Below are 24,205 nucleotides of genomic sequence, written 5' to 3' on the forward strand. Positions count from 1 at the left end.
GGGCTTTGTTCAGTGTTGTTTGTATACCACCCACGGGCGATCCAGCTCTTCCTTTCACATTAGACTCGCTCGCTAGTTCCGCCACGTCCGAAGCCAATTGTTTCCACTCGCTTCCAAATCAGAACACGCGCCATTTGGCGACGAGACGCCTCCCGGTGCCGCCAGTAGGGGCTAAGTTTAGCACCGTTCAGGCGGTAAATGACCCTTATCGAACGAGACACTACTGATCAATCACCAGAAAAAAGTCGGTCTGGCTCTTCGACAAATTTGACCGTGACGGAGCAAATGTTTGGCAAGGGTCCCGTTCAGGTCACTTAGAGCGTGGCTTGAGCTCGCATTCCAACTGATCTGATCTTTGGTGACCAAGACGGTCAGTCGGGTGGAGAGAGAAGAGGAAGGAAGAGAGAGAGAGAGAGAGAGAGAGGGAGGGAGGGAGAGAGAGAGAGAGAGAGAGAGAGAGAGAGAGAGAGAGAGAGAAGAGTTGGGGGAGGTAGAGATTTGGGGGACTTGGGACTCATGCAACACCGCGAGGTGATATGTAAGGCATGCTGAGATAGTATAACGGTCCTGTTGAAAATCATCAGCATAACACCACACTGCTTTGAGTTAGATACATATCATGTTAGAGCATCAGAGTGGAGTGTTTAACGTGTACCTTCCTACAAATCCCGTGCGCGATTCACCACACTACTTGACTGCAGCCACACCAGTAATTAGGCCGTCTTGCCAGTACCTACCAGTACTACGGCCGACTTGTTTTGCTCCATTGAGTGTAGTTTTACACGTTTGAGAGCCGAAAGCAAGTGATCACGAGTGCCTATTCAAACTGTCATGCCACCGACCAAAGTGCCTCAGGGTCCAAGCTCCAAGGTGTCCACATCAGGATCAAATATCTCGTTATTGAATAAAATAAAAAATCGTTATTAAATAAAAACAGAGGACGTCGAAACCTTGCAAACCAGACTGAATAAACACCGAGATACTGCCAACTGGCACATGAAATACATTCCTCAGTGTGGTAATGGATGATGTGCTTCTGAACTTATACTGGATAAATTGATGGGCAATCGTTCAGCATTTAAACTGGTGGTGCATGCTTTAGTGACATATTTTGAACCACAATTCACACGGGATCAATGGCTTGGGATAGCTACAAACAGTAAATCAATAGCTCAATACAATTGTAACTTTGGAATGAATGAAATTTCTGTTGCTGAATGAACTTACACCCCACATAAAAATAGCAATATACATGTATCGAGCATCATCAGTCATCAACCCAGCACAAAGGCAACGTGTCATTTCCAATAGCTGAACATTGTCAAATACCCCCCACACACACACACTTCGGCAAGCCTGAATCTTCAAAGACGCAATGAAAGGAGACTCATGTAACATCCTCAATAACCCATGGAAGGTCATGGCGGTCGCCTGAAGAATGAATCGCGGCACGTACCAAGTGGTCTTCTAAGAAGCTGGATATTAGATTTCAGCGTTTTCTATACAGGTCAGTGTATTCACATGCACAATTTTGCCTGGTGTTGCTTAATAAATTTGAAATATACTCCGGTGTATGTAGTGCAATGCTGTGGTGGATGTTCAAACAAACAAAAAATGCACAACAAGGTGAGAATCAGACTGAAAACGAGATGAAATATCTCAATGCCCCAACTAGTCCCAATGCTGAATTTGAGAGTAACGACTTGTTTTACATCTTTGACTGAAGATCTACACTTCGCACAGCTGTAGGGCTGGTGATCACGATTGCCTGATCCGAGCACAGCCCAGGGAATCTTTTCAACCTATCGCGCAGCAACGTATGCCTTAACAAGGCACACGTTCTTATATCTAAGCAAGCAATTCACACAAAACTTAAGTTTTGCAAAACTTAAGTTTTGTTGATGAGTAAGGAAACACATTGAAACTGCTGTCGATTTCCAGGCAAGTCCTCAATCCTCCGTTATATAGGTATAGGTAAAGACTGAATGCAAAGACTGTAAAGTCTATATGCAATTATTATCGGGCGACCATTCTATATTGCAGTAAACGATCATCTCATAAACTCTAAAATTATTATTATCGGCCCAAACGATCTATTGTTGAACGCATTGCAGTGCATTCCTATTTTCCACCAGAATTACCTTCACCCGTGCAGAAAAGAAACATTCCCTCTTCGCCACCTGGCCAAGTGTAAAATAAACACTGAACGTTAGAGATTCGAAATCACATCAGCTAACACGCCGCGGTTGCGATTTTTTCGCTCCACGGTGCAGAAAAAGCATTCTGGCAGAAGGGGCTGACCATTTCGCTAGAAAAGGTGAACTGCGCCACAACATTTTTCTCTGACTTGAAGCCATTGTTGGAACTTTGACCTGACGAGTGGACACGTTCGAACTGGAAAGACTATTGGAACGGAATGGAGGTTGTGAATTGGCTGAACAAAGAGGAGGGGGATTATTCTAGGAGATATGGCGGCATATGCCGCCATATTCTACAAGTAGAATGAAGGTGACTGGTAGATCTGGTTAGTCTGTGTAGGCATGGTTTATGAGTGCCTCCGTTCATGAATCGTTATCCCACGTTTAGTTATGGGTTAGTTACGACTATTAGTGTAGTTTGAATCTTTCTATGGAAATATTCATCGCGGACTGGTACTGAGTGTCGCCTACGACTGAGTATCATGACACTATAAATGACTATGACCACGTTTCCATGAGCATCACTGATCCGGATCAGTAAAAATGGATTAGCTAATACAGTATAGTTAGACAGTATATGAAAATGAAAATAAGGGGTTAACTGATTATGTAAGCCTAATAATACTTGGAATACTTGCAATAATATCATGTAACTAAGAGTTCGAGAATATGATACGATTTAAATGGGCTGATCCGAATCATTGATGCCCACGGAAACAGGTTCTATGTATATCTGATTGTCACTCTCGAATTCCGCTCAGCTACCTCAAGTGAAACTCCATCTACCCACAAATGTGCAGCATTTAGACATTCACCGACACACCACCGGCACTTGACAATCGTCCGCTGGGGGAGGCAGGCTGAACACGGGGAGGGGGCGGGGAGGGGAGTGTACGCAGAACGCCTGATGGCTAAAATTAAAATATCTGGCCGTAGGTGTCAGATCCCGAGGCCACCAGTCATGGCAGGTGACATTTAAGCACTGCTGGTAACACATATACGCAGATACGCTGAGTGTGATATGTTTAAGATTTGGTGAAATTATTCAAAAGACGTCTTTTTTTTTGTATGGAAAATTTGTCAAATGTCCTTGAATACATGATGACTGATAAGCCACGGTGAATAATTGTACTTTGTATGACAGTAACAGCATTTGAACACTGTCCCTTCCATACCTCTCTCTCTCCTCTCCTACCCCTGCCTTCCATCCCTTCCCAACTTCCCTCCCCCAACTCTCTCCCACTTCCCCTCCTCCTCCCCTCCCATCCCTACCTTTCCTCCTTCCTTTCTCTCTCCCTCTCATCCCTATTATCTCCCTCCCATTCATCCCCTCCCCAACCTCCCTCCCTCCCTCCCTTCCCCCCATCTCACTTACTTTGCGCAAATCCGTTAAACTTGCACCAGAATGCTCCCAGCACGAACATCGGCTCGCTCAAGTTATTCACCAGATGTACCCACATACAAAACAGCACGATGCAGATATCCGCTGCTGCCAGATTGACCAGGTAGGCATTTATGGCGCTCCGCATGTGGGAGTTGGCAGCAGAGATGGCCACGACGCTGAGATTGCCGATGAGAGAGACGAAAAAGACGATGCCGTACGCGACCATCTGGGGAAAAGAGAGAGAAATATGACGTCATTGGGGTGGTGGTGGGAGGGGGCTGGGGGGGGGGTTATGACACTGGATGGAGTAGGATTGTGAGCTAATATTTGGAGAGAGTGAAATTATGTCACTAGAGGTACTGAGGGTTCAGGGTTGTGAGTCTGATGAGGATGGGATGAAGGTAATTGGTGACGTCTTGGCATAACTGGGGAAGTTGTTGGTGATTCAATATCACTTATCATGATAGCTACCTAGTAGGTAAAAAACATTGCTAATTGAATTGAGAAAGGAACGAGCAAGCGAAGGAAGGATAGAGGGAAAGAAAGCCGAGACAAGTGAAGCTAGATTTATGCTGACATAATCATTCACAGCATAACAGTGTTCCGTTAGTCTATAAGCCAGCACCAAACGACTGGATATTTCGGCTCTTTCCACTCAGTTTGCTTTTTTATTATGCCCGGGATTTTAGACGTTTAAAATATCATATGAAACTGCCACGCACTGGCGTGATAACGCATGTGGTATCTTACTGGGTTTAGTTGCTATATGCGGTTTATTTGCCTTTCACAATAAACTGCTCCTCATAAGAGATTATCTTATAAAAGCAACCAATATACCGAGGAAATGTCGAACACGGAGAACTTCTATCGAAAGGCCAATATACATTACTGCCATCCCCAGGGATACGTGCTAGACAAGACACGCTATGATGTGACATTGATGAGAAAGACAGTAGAAAAAGATAATAAATTCCGGTATCGGATTAAGTGACGCGCAGAACAGAGCTTTGCTGTCAGCTGCATATGGCAGGGCAATTACTTTCACCAGTTGTTTTATTTGCGGTATTCGAAATGACTGTGCAATGTGCATGTCTGCCTGTGAGATGTGAGATTTCATTTCAGAAATATGAGTAGATATGATATGTTTATAGGCTATTGGCTTAACGATACAGCAAAACATTTATGCTGGGGAGACTGGGGAGAAGTGGGACATTATTTTGACGTCAACTTTGAAAAATCGTAAAAAATAGAATATTAAATATTTAAATAAATTGATTGCATTTACTGGTAAACGGTTTATTTCTTCTTCATTCTTTACTGTTTTTATGCGTGTTTGTTCACGTGTTACTTCTAAAATTTAAATTTTAGGAAAGGTTGACAATGGGGTGAACTGGGACACGTCCAGGAGAAGTGGGACAGATGATGGGGAGAACTGGGACTGGTCGAGAAATGTGATTTAAATGGAATACAATTAAAATTTGATGACCCATCAGTATCACGAAGGAGTTTTTAAAATTGACACTTAAAGAAATCACCTCGATTATCTTTTTTGAATTACACTGACAGCACTGAGTATCCTGGAAAATTTTCCCATGCATTTGCATGCGGGAGAACTAGGACAGGGTTTAGGCACGTTGTCCCAGTCCTCCCCAAGTCGTCTTTTTATTTCAGCTGCTCTCCCACACAAAAAGTATAACATACATAAAAAATGCTTCTGCATAATTAAGATAACCTAACTGATATCCAAAGGTGAACGGCCTGAACACTTCACATCGCTGAATAAGCGGCAAATTGAATTAGAGTAAAATGCCTAAAAATCACATTTTAGACCCTAACTCGATATCTCAGAGACAGGCAACCGGAAAAGGAAACCGCTTGGATGTGACGTGCCCCGACTAAATTCATGAGAAAATATGCAAAAACAAAATTGTTTGTCCAATCGGCCACGAAGATATTGAAGGTGTCCCACTTCTCCCGCGTCCCAGTTATCCCCACTCTCCCCTACTTAGATAGGAATAAGTTATCTGTAATTTGATATGAATATAACTCATTAATTCTTCCCATCATTAATGCTTGTAAGAGTAGAGAGAGAAGAAACAACCTGTGAGTTTCACCTCACAAATTACATCCCGCATTGCATGTTTAAATCTCAATCACCCATTTTTCCTAATTCATCATAACTATCATCCCCGTCCATCCGTAACCTTTTAGGTACTTGTCTCCCTGGGTTGATCTCGCCACATGCTTCAGAAAGAATCCGACATTTGCGTTTCACCTCGGAGCATTTCCAGCATCAGCGATAAGCCTTCTATTCATATCCACGTGTGTGTGGTATTACGTTCAGGGGCTCCTACAGCGGGTCGAACTGGAAATTGTAAGACGTAGGGACGGAACTTCGCTGAAAGGATGGCCATGGATGTTGAAATGAATTTTTGAATGGACAGAGACTAGTTAAACAGAGAAAATGTTATGTTTAACGTGGCTGCATTTATCTTCTATCCACGTATCCGTAGGCACCTCACTAAATTTAATTCTCTAATATAAAAACAGTTCACAATAAAGGGAATGAAATATGTCAAAATAACTCTATTTTCATCTCTCCCTATGGCCTTATCTTCAACTTCTAAAAGATCAACGCATCCATTTCCTCTTCCGTGATTTAATGTTCCTCCTTTTCACGAGACTTCAAAGGGTTACCGGGAGACAAACAAACTTGACAGGATGCTGAAGAGCTGGTTCATATCAAACAGAGCGTATAAAGCCAGGTTCATGCTGCTCGTTTTAATTAAAGGCCACTTCATACTACATGAAGTGAGTCGAGGACCTTGGAAGTGGTTGCTACACTAACCGCTTCAAAGGTCAAGAGTCGCTACTACAAAAAAATGACCATGAAAGACCTTTTCAGTTACAGGCTATTGCGTCATTATATTTACTAGAGCCCATAACCGTAAATTATTTGGAAGCCGTCCCCATTCGCCCTAGGTATATCGTAAACTCAGTAAATGACCTATCCCTTGGCTACAAGCAAAATAAATGCACCAATCGATGTTTGATCGAACGATCTTCGAAACGGCGTGAATCACGTCTAATACAATATCTTAGACCGATAAGTTGAATTGCCCCTTTCTACAAAAGCTACATTTCAATTGCTGATGCTGCGTCGATCAATCCGTCCCTGACAGAGCCTTTAAAGTGAAGGATTTCTGATCAATGAGTCACGCGTTACCGAAAATAGAGCCGTTTGTCTAAAGTGCTGTTCATCTCGAGCAATCCCACACATCTGCTGAACTAGCCTGAGTTCATCAAATCGTTTTAGCGGCGTAAACCCGGCTTCAGTCGGTAGCAGTTTGGTGGACGTGTTTCAAAGTGTAGGACGTGTAGGATTATATATTCCCATACGCCGAGATATCCCTTTAGCATTATCCTAGCCGTTCGGGAAACATTTGCACGTGATCTTTCCTGCACTGTTTTCCGGCACGGGTTGATGACCTACAGTTCTGGTGTTTTTTTTGATAAAAATCTTAAAAAAGGTGATTTCAATAATTAAATTGTGAGTTTCTGAATAGATATTAAACGACGTATGGGAAATATCTTACTGAACTTGCTCTGGGAAGAAAAATGGACACCTCGGTCTTCAAAAAATCTCCGGCACTCGGCTACGCCTCGTGCCTACAATTTTTTAAAGACCTCGGTTTCCATTTTTCTTTCCCAGAGCCGTTCAGTAATATATATTCCCGACCGGGGCTGGGAAAATGCGTTTTATTCACCCAGGTTTTTGTGCGGAGGACCGAGTGCCGGTAGGCACGAGGTCCGTAGCAAAAAACCGAGGTGAATAAAACTGCATTTTCACAGCCCAAGGTTGGGAAGAAATTTACCACATGCCGTACCGGTGCAACAGTTAATATCATAATCATTTGATATTTTACACTTTAATCTTAATATTGTGTTAATATTATATTAGTACTATGTTCATATTTATAGTCACCGTGATTATTTTTTGTGTTTTTCATTATTGGGCTGCGTTGAGTATGAAAGATGAAATTCCTACTTCCCCTTTATTTAGGGTTTGAAAAAGCTGAGGATGAAGATGGTGAAGCGCCAGAAGTTAGAATAAAGATATGGAGTCCAACAAGAGTGAGGAAACCGTGAGGAAAACTGAAAATTGGGTGAAACGCTGAATCAAACGCGTCTTGGATCCCAGCTGGAACAATATCAAATGTTTCATTGTGGCACGTTAAGATGCTTCACGCATTTAAATTGATCGTTTTTTTGCGTGCATTATGTAGAAATAATTATTATTCCGATTTCCGACCATGCTCTGCAGCAATAAATACATTGGCATTGGAACGATAACCTTGTTTAGTTGAATTACGTTGACAGCAAAAGTAAGTAAACACGCAGTCACTTACTTTTGCTGTTGCTGTTAGTGAACACGCAATCCGTAAATATCTTCTTTGAAATTGGTTCTTCCGCTCAGAATATTCAGTAAAATTTTGTCTGGGAAAATCAAAAAGCCCTAGGGCCGAATCGTTTCCCAAATACCTTCAACATTAGCCGAGGCGGGCCGAAGCCATTTCCCAAATGCACGTGCTAATGTTAAAGGGATATCTCGGCATGTGGTAAAGTGTGCTTAACACCAATATAGTGATATCTGGTACTGCGATGCTGCTAATTATGTACACCATGGTTGTAATTAAACTGAGGTTATTGCGATTTGATATTCCAAGCTTGCTCGGTAGAGTACCGTTAATTATGAAATTTCCCAAAGTACAGATTAATTATTGAAATGTTAATTCTCTCATCATGTAAATGTAATCAACTGCAAGTGGCTTTTGCTGTTTCTGTGTTTCTGTTTGCAAAATGCATGACTTTCTGGAGTGGGCCGGCAGCTCGAGCCGAATAAATTTAATCTCCTGCCAAATAACCTGGAATAAAATCTCATTTCCGTGTTCTGTAAAAGTGCTGTTCGCAACAAGCATATAGGGATGCAATCTCGGAATCCAATCGTGCATGATCATAATTCTAGGAGGAAACTAATCGTTGTGATGTAAATTACGCAGAATTTGGTAGTGATAAAAATCATAAGAGTTGGAGCAAAGGTGATCTGAATGCTAGTCGTAATTGTTTTGGACATTGACACTATTTAGCATTTAATTAGTAAAACACAATCTTGCATAGGAGTATGTAAAAAACTGCAATACCTACACACCTCGGCCCCTCAAAACTGCAACTCCTAAATTTGTATCAAGTTCACAAAATTTATCCAGTCACACAAAGCGAAAACTGATTTTTACGAACTTCTGCCTACCAATAATCCTTGGAATTGTAATCCTCATCATTGCCGGCTCATGTACCCATTCATTAACAATCCCGTCCTGTTGTGGATTACTGGAATACTGGAATATTGGCATGATTTGGTTTGGAATTTCAGTAAATATTAAATTTCGTCTCATCACCGAAGTGCAGCCGCCGAGGTTCGGTAATCAAATTTCGCAGACGCCTCATCCATATGCATTATGCCATATGCATCCAATGTTTGCATTGCTGACGTCACTAATCCATAACTCTGACGTCACAAATTCATAAAGTGGAGCTGATATTGCAGGAAACGAAAAACATGTCAGGGCGAAGTGGCACGAGTTATAGTTAGATTAAGGAGAACTCATTTGTAAAGCTTTTTCAGCATTAGTCAGTTGAAACTTCACAAAAACATGCAAAACAAACGGTGGTATTTTCATGTCAAAAAGAAAGACAAGAAATAATTAAAGGAAGGGTGCCACCTTCCGAAATTTTTGTTCTATGAATCTATTTTACTTATTTGAATTTTTAGACGTGGTTAGCGCGTCCACAATATACAAAAAACCGAAACATTGCATTTAATACATTGGCCAAAAAAAAGATCGTTGTTTATATCACCACTACAACTCAAGGTCGTTTGATGTGGCAGCTAGGACGGCTGGCATATCCTGTTGTCATGGCAACATATCATTCTGCCATTTGCATTGATGGCGCAACTGAGACAAAAATCAAATCAAATAAATACATCAATAAAATACATCAAATAAATACATCAAATAATAATAATAATAATAAATAAATACATCAAATAAATACATCAAATAAGTCGAGTAAAGGGTTTTCCTTTACAATGTTTAAGAGATCTATGGAACCCTTCACCCTTCATGCAACTTACTAGAAAAACTTCCCAATTAAAATTTTAAAACTTAAGTGTATACCATAAAGAAAAAATATACCCTTTCAAAATGATAAAACATGCTTCAAAAGTATAACTTTTATACATACCTTTGCTGATTTCATGTTTTATAAAATACCCTTAACACGACGAGGAAATAGTGCTGAAGATTTTTGCCTGCCCGAATGCTGGCAGCAAAACTCGCAAATGATAACTTCACGTGCGGATTCAATGCTGACCGTCTCGAGCATAGGTAAGTGAAGCCGGTTTTTAGGTTCATGTGAGGCTAATCTTGTAAAAACTGCGTTGTGTCCAAAAGGTGGCACCCTTCCTTTAAGTAGAAAGTAGATAGTTTCAAATAAAGAAAATAAACTTTTTTAAGCAAAATTGGAAGCAATGTTTGTGCTAAAAGTAGCATGTCAGAAAATCGTAAGGCAGTGTTGAGCATCCTATGAATTGTAATATCGATCTTAATTGAACATTTACTTCCGAATTCCCAGGAGTTGCATACCACTTAACCCTCGCCCTGGCAGGGCATTTTTCATAACACGGCCTGGCAGGGGGGGGGGGTTCGATGCGACCCCCCCTCGCGATTGGCTCCTATGGCACCTAGAAACACCAAATTCGGTAGGTAGGTGGGCCCCCTGAAGTTCTCGCCCCTGTGCAAATTTGGTTGCTCTAGGTCAATATTTAGGGGGGTTTTGGAGGGTTAAATGTAAAAATTTCGCTAAAAAGCGGCCGAGGCTCTCTGTGGCGCTCTGTCCAGCCGGTGATAGCTGCGAAGCAGCCGAGCAGAGTCGCGCCGAGTGCCGACCCGGACTCTTTGAACCGGCATTTCGTGAGTGTCGGTGCCCGAGTAGCCCGCCAGGTGGACTCCAGCGGACCGGAGCTGCCGGTGCGTCTGACGCGTGTGACCACCGGTCGGTTTGATGTGACTCCGGTGTCTCCCGAGAGTCTGACTAACACCGTGGCGAGTATGAACGGTAGCACAGCGGGCGGTGACGACGGCCTGTGCATGCGTTTTGTGAAGTTGTGTTGGGACTCGCTGTGTCATGTCGTCGCGCACATTGTTAACTCCAGTCTTGCCTCGCACACTGTACCAGCGGCGCGGAAAGTAACTTACGTTCATCCGATCCAGAAAAACTCTAAGTCAACTGAACCCTCTAACTACAGACCCATATCTATACTGCCGACTATCGCTAAGATCACGGAACGTGTAGTTTATGAACAGCTGTCTTCATACTTCACTTCACATGACCTGTTCTCTTCTCACCAGCACGGCTTTAGGGCACATCATTCAACCGAAACAGCACTAGTCACTATCTCTGATCGAATTTTAGAAGCCATAGATCGACGCGAAATCGGACTTCTCTGTTTGTTGGACATGTCAAAGTGTTTTGATGTAATTCCGCATGACCGCCTGCTCTGGAAACTCCATCTGTATAACGTGGACACTCGATGGTTCAGCAGCTATCCATCAGACCACTACCAGCGAGTCCTGATTCAGACACCAGATGGCGAACGAGTCATATCACAGCCGCTACTGAACCCGATAGGAACCTACCAGGGATCGGCCCTGGGCCCACTCATGTTCTCCGTCTATGCGCTCGATCTGCCTCTGCACAGGCATGACTCGCTTCCACACAGTGACTGTCTTGTCCAGTACGCCGATGACTGTCAGGTGGCAGTGTTTGGACGACCCAGTGACAGTGCCGCCCTTGTCCGGTCGATGGAGCTCAACTTAGACTCGCTTTCGAAATGGTTCTGCAAAAATGGCATGAAAATTAACGCAGACAAAACTCAACTCATAGTATTTGGCTCACGACAAATTCTGAAACAACTACCCACCATCTCCGTTCATTTCATGGGATCTACCGTCACCGGCTGCCCCAGTTTGAAGAACCTGGGAGTGGTTTTCGACCAGCAAATGACGTTCGCTTCACATGTTGACGATGTCGTTCGGCGCTGTACCGGCATGCTCGTCGGATTGAGTCACTGTCGCCATAGCCTGCCGCGGCAGGCGCTTGTAACGATCGTGGAGGCGCTGGTTGTATCGGTGATCCGGTATTGTATTAGTGTCTATGGTTCCTGCGACCAGACACGGATGGCTCGCATCCAGAGGCTGATGAATTTTGGCGCGAGGGTTGTGTCGGGTCGAAGGAAGCATGAGCATATCAGTGACGTCATTAGGGACTTGGGGTGGTTGTCTGCGCACAACCTGTACCGGTATCACTCCCTTATGCTCCTGAAGCGGATCATGCTGACAGGCTATCCAGACACATTGTATGGGCTGACAGTGACGCGTGGTGAGCTGCACTCGCGGCAGACGAGGCAAGTACAGCAGCTTCACACCCCGGCCATTCGCACTGAGTCGGGACGGCGGCGTTTCATGTATTCTGTCGTGAAGGAATTCAATGAACTGCCCCATGATACACGTGAGCTAGGCCTGCCCCGCTTCAAGTCGGAGCTGCGCCGGTACCTGCTGAGCGCTCAGGTCACATAGTGCATCGTGTAGTGAACGGAGCATGGTTTGTGTCCGAATGTGGTATGTGTGCTACTCCCTGTGTAACCTTGTGTACTGCTGACGTACTACCCGGAATAGCCACGGTGTCCGTGGATGGGTAGCGAACTGTGAAATAAATAAATAAAAAAACAGGTCAAAAGTTTTTCGCTTATAACTTTTGATTTAATTAAGATAGAGCAAAACGAAAAGCACCAGTGAACTCTGCACGTCAAGGCGCGTCGATTGATATACTTTTTAGCTTGCTTAAGTGTACTTAAAGTTTTTCTTAAATTTTAAGTAAACTTAAATTTATAAATTAAGTTCAAGTTAACCAAATTGCATCATATCGCATATTATTCGATTCGGCTGATCACCAGGAACACAATGATATCATTTTTTAAGCTCTAGCGTCATTATGTGCCAAGTTATTGGCAAAAACGTCATTTGACCTCAGTTGACCTCATTTGACCTGACCCATGGATAAGTACACCAAACAAAGAAGCATTAAGTGACCTGCTGTTAAGTACTGTGGTTTCAAAGCACAAAAGTGATGGAACGAAGCGGATATCTCCAGTATTTTCCGAATTTAGTATTTTCCCATAGGCTTAACATTACGACGTAATGACCTCTAACTGACCTCAGGTCAGTGACCTCAAAAAACCCGAACTATATGTTATACAGCTCGGTGAACTTAGCACGTCCTGAAAGTTTGAAGGAAATCAGTCCAAAACTGTGAGTTGGACAGGTGCAAAAAGAAAATTGAAATTTGACCATGACCTTGTACCGGTTTTTCTGACCTGGTGACCTGACCCTAGGTCACTCGGACCTGAAATTTTCAGGTCATATGTAAAAAGGTTGCCCCATAGGCTGTGCCAAATTTGGCGGCGCTGCGCGCCGCCGTTTTTACGCTATCTTCGAAAAACCTTAGGGGGGGTCGCATCGACCCTCCCTGCCAGGGCGAGGGTTAAACATAAATATCACCCCTAACCAGCCTCTAAACCCCCTTCCCTACCATCCCCTACCACCCCCTTCCCAGGCCCAGTGACCTTGACCTGACCTTGACAAGATCGGCAGTACTGAAGTCCAGCGGATCGTACTTCTGTGGGTACGAGAAGTTGGCGAATTCGAACCCTCCAAACATGTTTGTAGTCTCATTCGCGCACATGTCTTCGGCGGATGCGGATTCCATGGCTGATGACACGTGGTGACTTCCAACACGTGGTGTACGAGACACTGTTCACACGTGTTATTGCTCACACGTGGAGATCTTGGGGTGATGTTCACACGAGTCGTGCTGTTACGCGCGGCATTCCGCTCTTGGAGTGTTCACACGTCGTAGCGTTCACACGCGGCAAGTTTCACGCACGTTGCGTTTGAATGAATGTTAAGGCGTAGTGGCGGTCGGAGATCTCATTCATCCGAAACAGATAACAGATTTTCATAACTGACGTTGAGTTGTCACTAATGATCCCGTAAATGCTCTGACAAAAAGAGAGGAGGATATGAAAATGAAAGGGATTTGACAAAATTAATCAGTTGGAGTGTATTTGTGGCTCAGCGTTTAATTTGTCGTTTTTTTCAACAGCCACAGATGCTGCTAAAATTTCTTATAATGAGTCTCAGCCCGTGATCACTTTTCTGTCAGTTACCAAGATTCCGTCACTTGCTTTCGTTTAACGTCACCTGACGTCAAGTCAATTCCACGTCACCGACCGTGATCCGTTTCACCACCAGAGTTTCATCCTTCCATCAGAGCCACTTCCGTCAGTTCACAATACTCCCGTATCATCACCAAATGGCTTCGATAATAACCACCGCCCTCTCTCACTCTCTCCACTCTCTCCACTCTCTCTGCATCTCCCCTATGCGACGCGGTGAATCCTCACTGTCCAGAGTCTCGACCACAAGTCGGGACGCGGCACGACCTCCTCCTCCGACTGCCCGAGGACGTATGGATACGGAGTCGAGACCCGAGGTGGGATGACCCCGCCGCTGGAGAGGGGGGCAGCCGACGGTCCCTGGAGGGGGAGGGGGGGAGAGAGAGGGACAGAGAGAGAGGGGGAGAGGGAGAGGGAGAGAGAGAGAGAGGGACAGAGAAAGAGAGGGGGAGAGGGAGGGGGAGAGGGAGAGAGAGAGAGAGAGAGAGAGAGAGAGAGAGAGAGAGAGAGAGACAGAGAGACAGAGAGACAGACAGACAGACAGACAGACAGACAGACAGACAGACAGACAGACAGACAGACAGACAGACAGACAGACAGACAGAGGACACCTGCTGTGTTGTATGACTTGTTGCTGGAGACATGGAAGATTTATTGGATTATGTGACTTGTTGGCAGTAGCGGCGGAACACCTTCAATAAAGGGGGGGGGGGGGCACTGCCGACTTTTGATCCCATTCTTTCCATGCAACGCCCATAGGGCTTATGTTAACCCGCGCCCTGCTGGGGGGGGGGGGGGGTGTTTGAACACCCCCCCTTGTGGTTTTTCGCGAATATCTCAAAAACGGCGGCGCTCCACCTTATCATACATCAATTCTACACGTGTTGTGAAAATTTCAGACCAAGGTCATTCAAGGTCAGGTCACCAGGTCACTTGAAGTGACCTCACCTCATAAAAAGTTTCAATGTCTGCCATAGCTACACCGAGTGACCGATCGCTTTGAAACTTTCAGCGATTGCTAAGAGCAGTAGCATGTACAAAATGTATATCTCAGAATTTTGATATCGATGACCTAAGGTCAGGTCAATTTTGCGATCTCCCCATTATAAGTCAATGGGATAAAATTGAAATGCGCCTCTTTTGGACGAAAGACATTATAAACACTCCCAAACACTGAATTACAAGTGGTTTAGACACACTGAACATGAAAATGGTGTCCGTGACCCCTGTTTATGCCCTGAGGCCATCTTAGGTCACGAATGGTATCTAACAGTTTTTCGCAAATAACTTTTGATAGAGGCATGCTAGAGCGATGAAAACGCCTTAGATGTGTTCAGCTCGACGATACGGATCGACTGATATGCAACATGACCCTTTCAGGTCAGGTCATGACCTTGACCTGAGGTCAAATTTTCAGGTTGACCTTTCAAGGTCATGTTATAGTTCATTCGATGCGTCTTGACGAGAGGAACACGATGCTGGTAAAAGTAAGCTCGTACAATGCTTGGGTCAAAAGTTATTGCAGAAAAACTGTTTCCAAAAAAATCTGCTATTTTTGCAGCTTTTGCCCCCTGCAGGCAAAACCGTTGACGTTAGGTCAAATCTGAGAAAATTGCTCAGAAAGGGCGTTAATAGGGCTATCGAATGCGCTTTTCCGCGGCGCTGTAGCTCTATTGGTTCCCGAGTTATGCGTTGACTTCTTGGAAATTGTCGACATTCGACCTGGAAATCGGCGAAATTTTGCCTTCAATGACCTCTGGTGACCTGACCTTTGACCTGACCAAAAATTGACCCAAGTGATTTCCTCATTATTTTTGACGTTCTTTCGAACGCTGCCTTCCGCGTATCGCTACGTGGCCCAGGAGCCGAGTTAGAAGGGGGGTGTTCAAACACCCCCCCAGCAGGGCGTGGAAATCCAGGACCCCCAGCCGGGCGCGGGTTAAAATGCCAAAATCAAAGGGAGGCACTGTGCCCCGGTGCCCTCCCCGTTCCGCCGCTTATGCTTGTTGGAGTAGATAAATGTAAAATGTGGCAATGTGCAACAGATCAGCTCCAAGCTCCAGTTCATTTGAGCAGAGAATGGATGAATTCAGGACGATGTTTCGTCCGGGCAAATTAATGCATTCGTCCGGTCATGTCCTGCGAACTGTTAGCACCCTAAATAAGTAAAATAATAGTAACCTCTGCTGGGTTAGTTCAACGCTAACGAAGACACACATTCTATCATTTATGATGCAGTTCAACATGTAATAGTCCTGGAATCTGTTTTTTTTTTCTTAAGCTTTTCTGAGTCTTTTTCTTAGTAGAGCATAATTTGTCCGGAAAATCTGCAAAGGCTCTGAGCCGAAGAGAAAAGAAAGAATGCTGAAAAATGAGGACTAGTTGGCAAAAGATGCATCTGAGTTGCACGATGATATGGTACAAGTCAATGATGTAGCCCTATAGGTATTTTGTGATTTGTAAATTGTTATGTCCTACAGATCGTTAATAATATATAAGAAAGAAATCTGACAGAAATCCTTTTAAAAAAACACACAGGCTGGAGTTGAGAGAAGCTGTCACGGGTGGCTGCCTTTACAATTCAATATACCTTGACTTTTACAATCATCAGGCTGAGTTAACACGTTCATTCAGTGTGATATAAATGATTCTTTGAAAATCAAGACTAACGAAATAAAGATCAATCGTGAAAAATGGTTTGACCGTGTCAATAACAAGAAAGCATTGCCATAGGTATCTGAAAAATGAACTTGTTTTCTTCTTTCAACAGCGTAAGCAACGAACAATATAAACGAACTCAGTATAAAGGACGTGTTTACCGTTTCTGGTACCTAAAATGTTGTAAGCCTTATCCGTGTGAAACAGGCGATCTTTAGAACTAAGTTCTCCACTGTCCATCAAATAAGAAAAAAAAACGAACTAAGAGGGGCGCCGGGCGGCTTGTGTTTAGACTGAATAAGAGCGTTCAATAAACATTGAAGCATTGTCGTGCTCACTATTTTGGAACAGGACTATGATCCAGATTTCAGGTTGGTGCATACTAGGTGCAGATTTAGTGCAGATTTGGTCAAATTAGATGTAGTGTGTTTCTTCAAAGTTATCAGTTTGGGCTGCACAGATGCTTACATGTAGGTATACCTACCCCTACCTCATTTGTCAAATTATCAAACATTATTTTCGATTAAAACACTGAAAGAATTTTTTGAATTCTGAAAGAAGAGTTTTGGTGTAGCTTTGGTCAAATTGAGTGCATTCGCGAGGCGAGGTAGCCCGTCGTGAAAACGACTGATATGCTTCAGACAGGGGCGTCGCCACGGATTTTTGACTGGGGGGGACGGATTGGCTGACTAAAAACCCAAAAGTTAGTTAGTTTACCGTACAATTTCAGGCCTATGCACTACTTGTAACGCATACACAATACACATGTTCTCATGTTCTCGCGTGGAGGCGTTATTATATAGTCACACTCCTTTCTACCTGTGCATGAATTGGCGGCGCGAAGCGCCGCGAAAATTGGCAAAAACTCTTGGCAAAACAGTCCCAAAACGCATAAATTTTGCATCCCGCGTAACACGTTTGATACCAGGACAGTTAGGGTCTGGTCACCAAGTCCAGCAGCCCTGCCTCTAAAAAATCGTGTGGTCCTCTGTAAGCCGCTGTTAACCATAGGTACAGCTTTTTTCCAACTTCTGTGCAGTGTAGCTGCAGGACTGCGGGGTCGGAGTCGACTTCGGTCGTAGTCGACGGTTTTGGTCGGATACGGAGTTGGGAGTCACCAAAATCGTAACAGACTTCAACTCTGAAGTCAACGTCATCCCCGAGGATGGGTCGAATAAGAGCTGGAGATTCTGTTGGCTGTGGTGATTGTAGGGGTCATGGTAAGACCAATGTAGGGGCATACTGAGCATTACGTCCCCCTGGGCTCTCTCAGACCAGGACGAGGTCCTCTCACCCTCAAGCATCAAGCGTTCAAAGGCCATGGTGAGACCTTCTCCTGTCGGATGGCCTCGAACGGGAAGAGGGCCGTTTGAGAGTGAGCTGAAGGTCTTGACTATTACGAATATCCTATGTAAAATGTGGTGGTCTCTGCAAGCTGTTGTCCTACTGCACTCTGAGACTTTGGGACAGATCTTCAGCCCTTGTTGGATATGGTCGCCCCTACAACTGGAGCTTTGGCTCCCTATCGAGGACCTGGGACGGACAGTCCAGAGCTGCACCTCGTAGGCAATGTTATCTTTTAATGTGCCAAGAAACGTTCAAAGAGACAAAAGCATCACATCACATGTTTTTTTTTCACTCCGATGCGGGCCGAGGGATGCCGTGGTCGGAGATGGAGTTGGGACTCCGAGCGTTTTTTTTTTTTAAGCCGGAGTCGGAGTTACCAAAATCATCTACTCCGCAGCCCTGTAAGCAAGGGTACAGTGTCAGCAATTCGCAGATTCAATTTGTATACGAGTAGGTATCCGCAATTTCATCCCAAAACGACAATACACCAATGTCGTAGGTCACTTTTTAAATCATTCATGGGGATATTTTTGCGGGGGACGTCCCCCCCGGATTCCTCGACTGGGGGGGACGCGTCCCCCCCGTCCCCCCCGGTTTCGACGCCCATGGCTTCAGAGTTCAGAGTTTACCTACAGAATCAACGAGCAATGACACAGCCGAGCAGACGGGAGCGATGGGTGCGACATCTGGAACAGCCTCAGTGGCGACACCTAGCACAACTCCCAAGCGCTGCTAACGAGCACGATGTAAAGATTCATTCAGGGTTCCGTTATGTGATGCCTTCCAAAACCAAATTAAACCGGTAAGGAAAACATATCCTCCGTCACCTTATAATCTTATCCTGATGCTCATCTTGGATCGCATCTCCCCGCTCTGACGGTCACACAGCCCCCATCAGTCATCAGCAGGGGCGGAGCTTCCTACGGTCTTTAGGTGCAGTGGGTGGAGAAACTGTCACATCCAATATCACTTTGCCCCACCGGGCACCAACTTGCCGTTTTCCCCACCAATAACCGTTTTGCCCCATGAACTTGAACTCATTTGCAGGACTGTAGATTTTCGAAATCAATTGAGGAGCTTTGGAATGCCTGTTTAATGCCAAAGATTATCTTTGCACTGATAGAAATAGCTTCAGTCTGGTAGTTCATTTAACTAGACAGTCGGGTCTTGTTACTTTGGTGACTTTTTGCCCTACTAACTTCCCTGGAAAAGCTCCTCCCATCAGAGGGATGGAGGTCTGGCCGACAAATATTTCCCCGTCAGGGTCACCACGCGGACTGAGGCCAGTTTTACCAACAGAAAAATAGCCGCCTGCCGAATTTTTTGCCTAAAGACCGCTTCACATACAGGAGCGTAAATGCGATGGGCACGTAAGCGGATTTTTACCGTTTACGCTCCGTTTGTGAAGTGGTCTTTAGGCAAAAAATTCCGGCAGGCGGCTATTTTTCTGTTGGTAAAACTGGCCTCAGGTCTAGAAAGCCAACTCTGTGATCGTTTGGGCGGCGTAGCGGCCTGACCCAGCGGCACAACCCATTTCCGGTGGGATGGGATCAAGTTTTTGATCCCTTTCTTCCATACTGAGCACAACCCAAATCCATGATCGACTCGTCTCAATGTGTCTTCGTTATCTTTCCGATCTATCCCCTCCCCCGGCCTGAAATGATCTCGATTGACGGAAAGTGTCCAGTGCAATAATCTATCGACCCATTATCCTAATCGATACATTAGTGGCTAGTGCCCTAATTGCTCCTCTTTGTTCACAAACTTGTTTTCTGCTCTCTGAACACTATCATGCTGAAGACAAGAATGTTAGCGGTAAAATTTTCAAATGTTTGTGTCACAAGCGAACAGCTGTGGTAAGATTCATTTCTTGCTATGAATCAATGTGTTAATTTTCACAAAAAAACGCAATCACATGCTTTATCAGTTCACAGTATACTCGAACCGGACACAGCTCTGACATGAAAACGCCCCCCCCCCCTCGACTGGTGGGGCGGGGGTGAGGGCCGGATCTATCTGTCATGAAGCCGACCCCCCCCAAGAGCACGTGGTCGGTTGACCTTTCACCCCACTAGGGGAGGGGGGCGTTGACCATAGGTGGACGGGCGGTCGGCACGGCAGCTGACGCAACAAAGTTTCAACGCTGGCCCCCCTCGGCCGGCGAGGGTTAAGTGACCGCTTATCTTTTAGCACCGGAATGCGAACTTCGAGAGTGGTCGGTCACCCAGTGGCGCAGCCAGGATTTCGTTTCGGGGGGGTCATCGCCTCCAAAGCGGGCCCCCTAGTGTGCGGGCCCTCCACTCATTTTTCAGAATCTCTCCATATTTCATACACATTCTGCTGAGCGGGCCACCTTTACCTGCACGATAACCCTGAGCGAGTATGAATCAGAAAATTTGGATAGAACAATAGCTCGGTAATCACCCGGTGTTCAATTTTTACGCAAATTGACCACAACAGAAATATGTTACTATGACGTATGAATTCGTATCTTTCGAGGCCGAAAAGTGCCCCTTCCGCAATATGCATAGCATATATGCAATCGGAACTGTTGCCTGCTTCTGTCGGACAAGATTTAAGTAGGCTCATGTGCCTGTCCTAAGCCATCTATTGGTTGCTGTAGTATGTAGATTATGCCATTATTCTTCTTCATTACGTGAATTCGCTCACAAAAAGTTTTAACCCTCGCCGGCCACGGTTCGTCGGAAGGTCATCTCAGGCTCAAAAGAAACGATATATACCATTCGAAAGCTGACGGTGAGCTGAATCCAAAAATGTATTTTTTATCAAAATCGATCGATGGCCTTTTTTGAAAATTGCGTTTTTGTAAAAACTTAATAATCTTTTATTCAACGGGCTGTCCCGGACATTCTTGAAAACATAAACATGTATTTTTTAGTTCCAGTGAAAGCTGAACGCCAAAAGAACAATATTTAGCGAAGCAATATTTCCAAACATTAATATGCGTCTCCCACAGCCGACAATAAGGCGCAATCACACTGCTCAGTGTCACGATGGACCAAAGTCAGCCACACAGAAGCGTGAAATGACCCTTATCGACTCGCAGACCCGGCGCTCTCGGCCCGCCTGACCGGCCACGGAAAGAACGTTCGGCTCTCGTTCTACTAAACACATGTCATATTTGTCAGTTTAACTGTCCACATCGCTATTAAAGTTATTCAGGATACCTGTGAAGAAAATTCATTGTTCTGTCATCTTCACATCATGCATTAATTTGCATTTGTTCATGTCTACTTTGCTCAATTGAGCTTGGTATCATGCCCATATAAGGAAAATTGGCCGCGCTGAAATGTCAGAGGCTGCACCGGCCTCAGCTCGGGTGGAGTGGGGGTAGCGCCCGGCGGGGCAGGGTAACCTTTGACCGGTCGCACGGCCGAGCAGCTGTCACCAGTACAGCCTCTGACAGTGAAACCCCGCTCACTTCCCCTGCGCGGGCACTGATCGCAGCTGGATGGAACAAAACATGTGTAAGAAAAATGTAAATTAAAGCATGTTGTAAATCAAGCAGAACAATGAATTTTCTTCACAGGTATCCTGAATAACTTTAATAGCGATGTGGACAGTTAAACTGACAAATATGACATTTGTTTAGTAGAACGAGAGCCGAACGTTCTTTCCGTGGCCGGTCAGGCGGGCCGAGAGCGCCGGGTCTGCGAGTCGATAAGGGTCATTTCACGCTTCTGTGTGGCTGACTTCGGTCCATAGTGACACAGAGCTGTGTGATTGCGCCTTATTGTCGGCTGTGAGAGACGCTTATTAATGTTTGGAAATATTGCTTCGCTGAATATTGTTCTTTTGGCGTTAAGCTTTCACTGGAACTAAAAAATACATGTTTATGTTTTCAAGAATGTCCGGGACAGCCCGTTGAATAAAAGATTATTAAGTTTTTACTAAAACGCAATTTTCAAAAAAGGCCATCGATCGATTTTGATAAAAAATACTTTTTTGGATTCAGCTTACCGTCAGCTTTCGAATGGTATATATCGTTTCTTTTGAGCCTGAGATGACCTTCCGACGAACCGTGCGGCACAGGGGGAGGGGTTGATGCACCCCCCTAAGGTTTTTTTCGCGAATAACTCGCGTAAAAAGCGGCTGATCGCGACGTCACTTTCAGCACCCTCTCGTTGATCAATTTTACACCTACCTACCCTAGAATTTCATGACCCTGACCCAAATGACCTTTGACCTACTTTCCGACACCATGTTTGGCCAGAATCGCGGTTCGGCGTATGCCGGCTCGCATTAGCCGCGCGTTTGCAGTCCTTTCGTGGTTTCAGGAGTTCAAACATGTGATTTGATGTTGCTCCCATGCATAAGGGTGATGTCAATGTCACCTGAAGGTCAGGTCAGGTCAGATCATTGACTTATGATGACCTCGGTACACTTTTTCAAGTAATGCATGTTTCTAGGCTAGTTTTTTTTTTTTAGCTGAATTCGATTTTAGCAACCATTTGAACATTTAAGAAGTAGTTTTGGTGCCTTCGTAACATGTTACGAAGCTGTCAGAGGCAGTTGACACGTAGGTACTACGAATACCCGGCAGGACCCCTACTGGTTGACATAGAGATGTCAATCGGATACCAACTTTTTGGTATACCGATACCAAACCGATACCAACTTGGTATTTGGTATTTCAATCCTAATGTACTCGGTATTTTGTTGGTAATATGAGCCCTCACTTACGTATAAGAAGGCTGAGAAATTGGTAAAAATTCGGCATTTGACTCATGTTCTGAAGTTGGTTCGGTATCGGTATTTCCTTACGGTTTATGTTGGGATTTGGTTTGGTATCGGTATTCAGATGTTCTGTAACTGACATCACTAGGTTGACATGACCTGACCTGACCCGACCTGGCCTAAATGCATAAAGACATCATTTGTGATCAAAACTAACATAATATTCGTGATCAGCACCCCGACAAAATCCCTATAGCAGCCACATTTTACGACGTTCTAACAGGTCCCGATTTTCCCGACATTTGGGTCATTGACCTGACCTGGAAGGTCAACCAATGACCTAAGACCTTGGAATTGGGTATTATCGGCTTCCTCTCGTCACGGGCAACACGCTCGTTTTTTCCGCGAAGCTCTAGCTCGATCATGGGCCAAACGCGAGGAAGGGGTCGTACCCTCCCTCCCTTGTGCCGTCGAAGGACGCAAAATGGCCTGAGCCGGCGAGGGTTAACGCGCTCACATGGGTCATGTATTGCCTTGGGCCAGGTTTGTTGTGGTGTGGTGATGTGGTGACGTAGATTCTGTCTGTTACCGTGGTCCCGGCATGGTGTTACTTATCCCGGGGTAGGTACAGGCCAGACCGTTGCACCTACATAGTGCGCTGAACTTTGCGCAACTTATAGAACAAGGATGGGGAACGTGCCTGTGAGGGGTCTCAGCTCGATCGGGCCGGTGGTGAGCACATGGCGCGTGCTCAAAAAGTGCAAATTCGCGTCATAGACTTTACATGTATAAATCGGCTTGCAAAATTGGGCGAAAATTGCTAAATTTGCCCGATACGGGTCCGGTCCCCGTGCAGTATCTCGGTAACCGTGGGTCCAATCGGCAAGGGGAACACAGTATCGTATATGAGGATCGAACGGGCTATCGAATGGTGAGCGGTGCAGGGATGGCACGCGCCACGTGCACCCGCTAGGGCACTTATGCTGGAAAAATTGACGTTTCGGACGGATTTTGGACTTACTGCTATTTTCGCGTGACTGTCAGACGGAGCGGGTTCAAACAACGCCTGTTGGCAAGAGAAATGTACCGCCTCTCAAGGAAAATTTGTGAAAAGATAATTGATCAAAAACAATGTGGAACAAATCGCTGGAGAAAATGGTATTTGTTCATGACTTACTTAATAACACGGGTTTTGCTGCATAACCTGATACGTTTGACAATTAAAAATGGCATCGTTGGAAAGAGCATTCCATTTTGTCCAAGATCCAATCATCGCTTCTGCAAGACGAGCAACAGTATTCTTAAAAATATAAATTTTTCAAACCTCTACATGGCAATTCATCTATGGCTCTCATTTTTCAATGACCTACGTCAACCTATGCTATAAAATACACTTGGCAAGTTCTATAGTAGAGGTATGGTTATCAGACACGAGCACCTCGATGCGATGGATGTTTTTCCCAAACCAAAATGCTTAGCCGTCAAAAGACAACCGACCGAAATGTATACATGACCCACGGACACAAGACCAACCAAACGCCCACCGATCGAAAATATCCCTTATTC

At 44.9% G+C, this 24,205-nt stretch overlaps 1 protein-coding gene across 1 annotated transcript in view; it reads right to left on the reverse strand.

Annotated features, from left to right (window-relative positions):
- LOC122370066 (QRFP-like peptide receptor) overlaps window positions 1–14,231 on the reverse strand; it is a 52,703-nt gene extending 38,472 nt beyond the window's left edge. The window contains exons 1-2 of the mRNA XM_043345329.1: window positions 13,336–14,231; window positions 3,574–3,808 (exon numbers count right to left, since the gene is read on the reverse strand). Of these exons, the coding sequence (XP_043201264.1) occupies window positions 3,574–3,808; window positions 13,336–13,467 (367 nt within the window). The 5' untranslated portion in view covers window positions 13,468–14,231. The remainder of the gene's footprint in view (window positions 1–3,573; window positions 3,809–13,335) is intronic.
- Window positions 14,232–24,205: the final 9,974 nt, after the last annotated feature.

Source organism: Amphibalanus amphitrite, unplaced genomic scaffold (assembly GCF_019059575.1).
Source record: "Amphibalanus amphitrite isolate SeventyFive unplaced genomic scaffold, NRLGWU_Aamphi_draft 001094F_arrow, whole genome shotgun sequence".
NCBI lineage: Eukaryota > Metazoa > Arthropoda > Thecostraca > Balanomorpha > Balanidae > Amphibalanus > Amphibalanus amphitrite.